We start from the raw sequence: 5,776 nt of genomic DNA, 5'->3' as shown, positions 1-5,776 counted from the left end.
CTTGCGTGAAGTGCATAACGGGGAGGGAATTCGTCAGCGCTTTTGTGCGAGGCTGAGAAGCCGAGCGTGGCATTTTCGGGCAGCTGTCCCAGGCCTAAGCGAGCTGCGATCGACCGGCATTCGCTCTGAAAGGAACTGGAGCAAAAGGTTGTCGTCTGCTCCGGACACCGGAAGTGATCTCGCCTTGCACTTCCGCCCTCGAAAGATGACCGCCCGCTGCGTCCTGCCGCCGCCCGCCTCCTCGGCTTCCGAGGTAAACAAACCCGTTCGTTCGCCGACAAGTCTTTGATCGGGAGTGGCCGACGTCGGGCGGGTCGAAATGCTGGCGACGCCGGCATCGCCGAGCCCGGCGAACGGTGGGGCATACTCGCCCGCGACGTCGCCGCCGGCGGCTCCCACGGCGCGGATGGACGGCTTCAGGACCATGGATGACGACGTCGAACTGGACGCCGTGTCCGAGTCGCTATCGTTCTCCCGCGTGGACAAGGCGGTGCTCGTGTTCTCCATGCTGACCGTGATCGGCGACGTGTTCATGGACGCCTGGGTGGCGTACAAGTACTTCCAGCACGGCAACATGCTCTACTTCGGCCTCACGCTCGTATTCATTCTCTTGCCGTCGTGGGTCGTCACTTGGATCAGCCTCAAGTGGTACGTCATTCAGACCCGTCACCCCGAGAACGACCTGTACAGGCAGAAGACGTGGCTGACCATTGTTCTTCACGTCTTCCAGCTCGCCATACTCTTCAGGTAATGTCCTTGTGTTGTTTCTTCTCTACTTTTCAGTTGGTTGCGTAGATCGTAGGACGCGCGCACTTTGAACGTGCTCACACTACAATCTAATCTGCTGTGCGTTGATTTACCGCCCGACGGTGAATCAAATAGCGACTATAGCAGCTTTATCTGCTGCCCATATAGTAATACTGTAGGCGTACGTAGATCCCTTTTCACTGTGGCGCTATCAGCTAACTTCAAAGGTTGAAAATAGCGCTCATACAAGCTCGAAAGTAAAAAAAAAAAAAAAAGAAGAAAACTCATACAATTAGCACGAATAAATTCTCATGAACCGAAATGTATTGATTTAGCTTCAGATATCAAGGCCTGAGCACAATACTCGATAACTTAGCTAATCGTAGCACACAGAAAATTTCGCAGTCCACTAGCATTAATTTTTCCCAAAGTAACAATTTAAATAATTCTAAATACAACAACATCAACAACAAAGAAAACGCGCATGTTAGTCAAAGTCCTGTGCAGTAATAGTATGTGGGAGTGATTATATGTACAACAAAACGTCTGACGCGTCAACTTACATTTTCTTTTGGACCCTCCGCAGCCATGCATTTAGATACATATTCTGTTCTCTGATTATTTTTCTAGCATAAATGCTAGGCAGTGCTCTGTTTTTGTGCAAAGTTTAACCACGCCTCAAGGCTCTCCTATTCTTCACGTAATAATATCATGAACTAATCCTTTTCGTTCCTCCAGGTTCGTCCTAACGTGATACGTCTGTGTGCATTACCACATATTTTTTGTTTTACTGTTCAACATGACTTGTGCCGCTTTTGGTTTTGTACGTACACTAAACCGTCATTGTAAGGGAATCACTTTAATCAAAATCTCGCTTTATTCAACGTTTCTCATGGTTTCCACTGCAGTACACTGATAGCAAATCATGTCTGCTTTTAACAAAGTATTGCTTATAATGAATCCATTCTCTTGTTCGGAGGACTTTGCCATAACAAGGTTTTACTGTAATCGTAACAGCATTTACCTGCACAAGACAAGGTTGCTGTCAGTGGTTCGCAAGACCCTGCAACAAAGTAACAAATGCGCGCATATGCGTCTGGTAGTTCTTTCTTTTTTCTTTCTGCAGATTAAAAACTTTTAAAAGCTTATGTGCTGTTTAGGTGACTGCGTGCAGTGCTGTAGTGTCTGTGAGGTATGAAGAGGCACTGATGATGCAATGTGTCAAACAAGTAGTTCACGAGGGTGCTAGTTTGGGCCTGTTCGTAGAACATGACAATGAATCGAAGTCCTAGGACAACAGGACAAGCATTTTGTGTGTTGACTCACTTGTCCCGTTGTCCTAGCGCCTCAATTCATTGAAACAAATAGTCCCAAGGCATTTCGTCTGCGTCCTCTTGATTGAAGCAGATGATGAGAGTGGCGACAACTTAAAGAACAATTTTTTTGGTGCATCTGCTGTACTCATTGGCCGATCTCACTGCATCAGACCCTCCTATTGGCTGATGCCCGCTGTAAGCACAGCGTGAAGTTTGTAAGAAGCAGTCTGCTACACCAAGTTGCAAACGTAGCCCCAGCGCATCTTCTCCGCCATCGCTGAAATTTGGTTCGATAAACATTTAAGGGCCACTTAAAGGCCAGACGACTTTTGTTTCAACTGAAAGGTCACGCCATTTAACCTGTTCCGGTCCAACACTTTCCGGCCGTCCTAGTCTGAAACTACTTTTCCAATTTCTGGCACCGTAAAGAAAAACACAAACTGTGCAAGAAAAACTTGCCGGATATTTAATTTTTCTCGTGTATTCTGCTTGCAATTCCTTTACCGATATTTCGGCGGTGTATGAAACCACTCGAAGCTATCTCCTGGGTTCAGGCCGGTGTTCTTACAGCAGGTTTTGCAGGAACACGCGATTTCCCTCCTGCCTTCTTTTTGTTTTCTGTTGTTACAAACAGCACATCTGATGGAGGCAGGCACGTTATTCTCCACCTCACAGAAGTCATCATCACTTTCGCCAAGTGTACCACCACAAAACGCACGCAATGAGAAAGTAGCCCCGCTTCTCAGCAAACAGTGCGCCCGTGAAAACGCTTTGGGATCCAGAAGCCCCATGCTGAGCATTGTTGATTGATTGATTGATTGATTGATTGTAGGGTTTAACGCACTGACGCAACGCAGGTGATGAGGTGCGCCGTAGTGGAGGGCTCCGGATTAATTTTGACCACCTGGGGATCTTTAATGTGCGCCGAAATCTTGTACACACGGGCGTTTTTGCTTTTCGCCTCCATGAGAAAAGCGGCCGCGGTGGCCGGGAATCGAACCCGCGACCTCGTGCTTAGCAGCGCAACGCCTTAGCCACTGAGCCAGGGCGGCGGGTTGCTGAGCATTGTGCTGTGCCCTTGTGCAAAAGGAAGTAAACTTGAACAAACAAAGTTCACCTATCCCTCAAGAGATGGTGCATCATGTACACAAAGAATGCGAAAGCATCGAAGTGGGAAAAACCACGAAGTTGAACCTTGAACACCCAAGTCAGGTGGAACCCAATAGCAGACCGCTACGGCTGTGTTCCGTTTTCGGGCAAGGTCCGACAACGGACCAGACTGGGCTAAAGCTGTTCTAGCTTTTATTCAGCAGCAAACGATATTGTTTGCTTAGAAATAGATTGCCAAAACTCTGATTTTAAGTGCAGAGCACTTTAGGGGCTCGTTTTGTCGTAGCTCGCTTGCTGGAGATAAGTAGAGTCACACAGCATTCTGTCGTCGCGGCGTAACCCAGAGGCTTCGAAAGCCAAGCGGTTTATGTAGTCATAAGCGTGCGAAACTCATGTGCCGCTGGCGCTTGTCATACATCTCCCCGTTGTTTAGCGCAAAGAAAACTGCTGGTACATCTGAGGCAAAATTTACGTAATTTACCGGCAGCGCCCGCATTCATTCAGTTAGGAACGCTGGTTGGGATGGGTTTTACGATAGTAAGTGAAAAAAAGTGGCAATGCAATGCTGGCGCGTGCAGTAGGAAATGCAAGCACAAAAAGAACAGAACTCTCGCTGGCAGGGGCATGCGAACACTGCGAAGGCGGGAAATTTGAATTGCATTGGGTGGTAGCACTAAGAGGATAACGGCACTACAGCCCATTATGGTGAATCACTGCTCTGCAGTTCCGACAGCTTTCGCAGTGAGTGGAATGCCTTTGATTTTTTTTCCAACTTCTCTCCATTTTTACGTGACTCTAAATTAGACCGCATTGCACATCAGGAAGAGGGATTGCCTACAAATTCTTTGAAGGCATTTCCAGCAAGGGGGATCCAGCCACTGAGGAGAACCAACAGAAACTACCCGCACGTTTTTCCAGCGTGGCAGCTGTTGGCTGGACAGTCTGTTTTGCCGACTGTGCCAGTAATCTCGGAGTATTGCCAGTAGTCATTGCAAACAAATAAATGCAGACATTGAGAAGCACCAAGAGCTGGCGAGTTCACTTGAATAAGTCTCGTGACAGTACTGACGACTGAGCAAAACATGGGGCTGAAATCGAAAGTGAAATGAAAACTACCAGCAGTTGTAGCGAAGGATCATACTTAAAAATATTTAAGAGCTAAAGTTTGTGCCTTCTTCAAACACGTGTGCTCAGCAAGAGTTCTTGCGTACATTTCTTTCACGCTTACGCGTACCCACTGTGACAAATGCTTCAGGAAGCAGTTAAGCCAGGCTCCATCATTCCCGTTCCACCATTCACGATTCGCGAAGGTGCAAATTGGAGTGCAAGAAAAGCATACAGGATGGTGGTGGACTGGTGGTACCTCTTTTCAAGCTTTTGCCATCACCTGTGTTAACAGGCAACTGCCGTTTCCTCTAGTAGTATAGCTGCATTTATGGCACTGTAAATACTGATAGGGACCAACTTGTTTTGGTATTTTAGTACCCGCCTTGATGTGTGCTGTAGCACTCTATTTACGGAAGTATCAGGACCATCGTGGACCTCAGGAGCAGTGGTATCGAACCCCTGTTATCACTCTAGGTGATAATGCAGAAGTCTTAAACCAAAAAGTTTAGTTTTACAGTTATGATGATAGAAATTGGGGGGCATATGTAGTTTTCCTTTCTGATTGTAGATATAAAATTTTCTTTCGTGTAAAATGACTATATTCAAATTTATTTTGATTTTTATATTTGATTTTTTGACAGCATTTGTAAAATAAACTGCTGGAGGGTTGCAGCTGAACTAGGTACCGGTGAACTGTGCACAAACCAAGGAGTGCTATAAGGCTAACATTGTCATTCTATCTGGTCTGTAGCAGAAGTTATGACAGTTAGAAGATTGAGCTTGAAAGGTGGAAATCAGGAAAACCGGTTTTGCCTTCCAGGCCCAATCTTCAAAGTGTCGTAACTTCTGCTGCAGACCAGATAGAATGACAATGTTAGTCTTACTGCACTCCTTGATTTGTGCACAATTCACCGATACCTTGTTCAGCTGCATCCCTCCAGCAGTTTATTTTACAAATGCTGTCAAAAAATCACATAATGCTGTCAAAAAATCAGACATACAAATCCAAATAAATCTGAAAATAGTCATTTTGCACCAAAACAATACAAATCCGAATAAATTTGAATATAGTCATTTTACACCAATACAAATGTTAGATATACAATCAGAATGAAAAAATTCATATGCCCCCCCCCCCCCCCCCCCCCCTAATTTCTATCATTATAATTTCAAAAAAAAAGTTTCTGATCAAAGACCCATGTGCCCCCTTAACTTTCGTGTGGAACACCTTGCAGGTACCTGAGCTCTTTGATCTTTGGCATCAAGAGCCAGGACAAGTCGCGGACCAAGACGGATCGTCGCGTCTACTACCAGTTGATGCTGTGGGAGGACAACGACGCGTCCATCCTGCGGCTGGTCGAGTCCTTTCTGGAGTCCGTTCCTCAGCTGCTGCTGCAGGCCTACGTGCTGATGACCACGCCGGACCAGGCAAAGACTCTGGGTGAGGGGGGCTTTCCGTTTCGACAGCTGTACTCGCAGTGGGCGCCGATAAATTC

At 46.5% G+C, this 5,776-nt stretch overlaps 1 protein-coding gene across 1 annotated transcript; it reads left to right on the top strand.

Moving 5' to 3' along the window:
* Nucleotides 1-219: 219 nt before the first annotated feature.
* LOC144158964 (XK-related protein 6-like) lies at nucleotides 220-5,736 on the top strand (the record flags this gene model as incomplete). The annotated part of the gene is given in 2 exon segments (XM_077690177.1): nucleotides 220-747; nucleotides 5,516-5,736. Coding segments are annotated over 2 exon segments (649 nt in total), but the record flags the coding sequence as incomplete, so codon positions are not given.
* Nucleotides 5,737-5,776: the final 40 nt, after the last annotated feature.

Source organism: Haemaphysalis longicornis, unplaced genomic scaffold (genome assembly GCF_048455015.1).
Source record: "Haemaphysalis longicornis isolate Haplotype H1 unplaced genomic scaffold, Haemaphysalis longicornis Haplotype H1 scaffold_10, whole genome shotgun sequence".
In the NCBI taxonomy this organism is placed as follows: Eukaryota; Metazoa; Arthropoda; class Arachnida; order Ixodida; family Ixodidae; genus Haemaphysalis; species Haemaphysalis longicornis.
The sequence above is the reverse complement of the archived record's forward strand: the minus strand, read 5'-3'. Positions and strand labels throughout refer to the sequence as shown.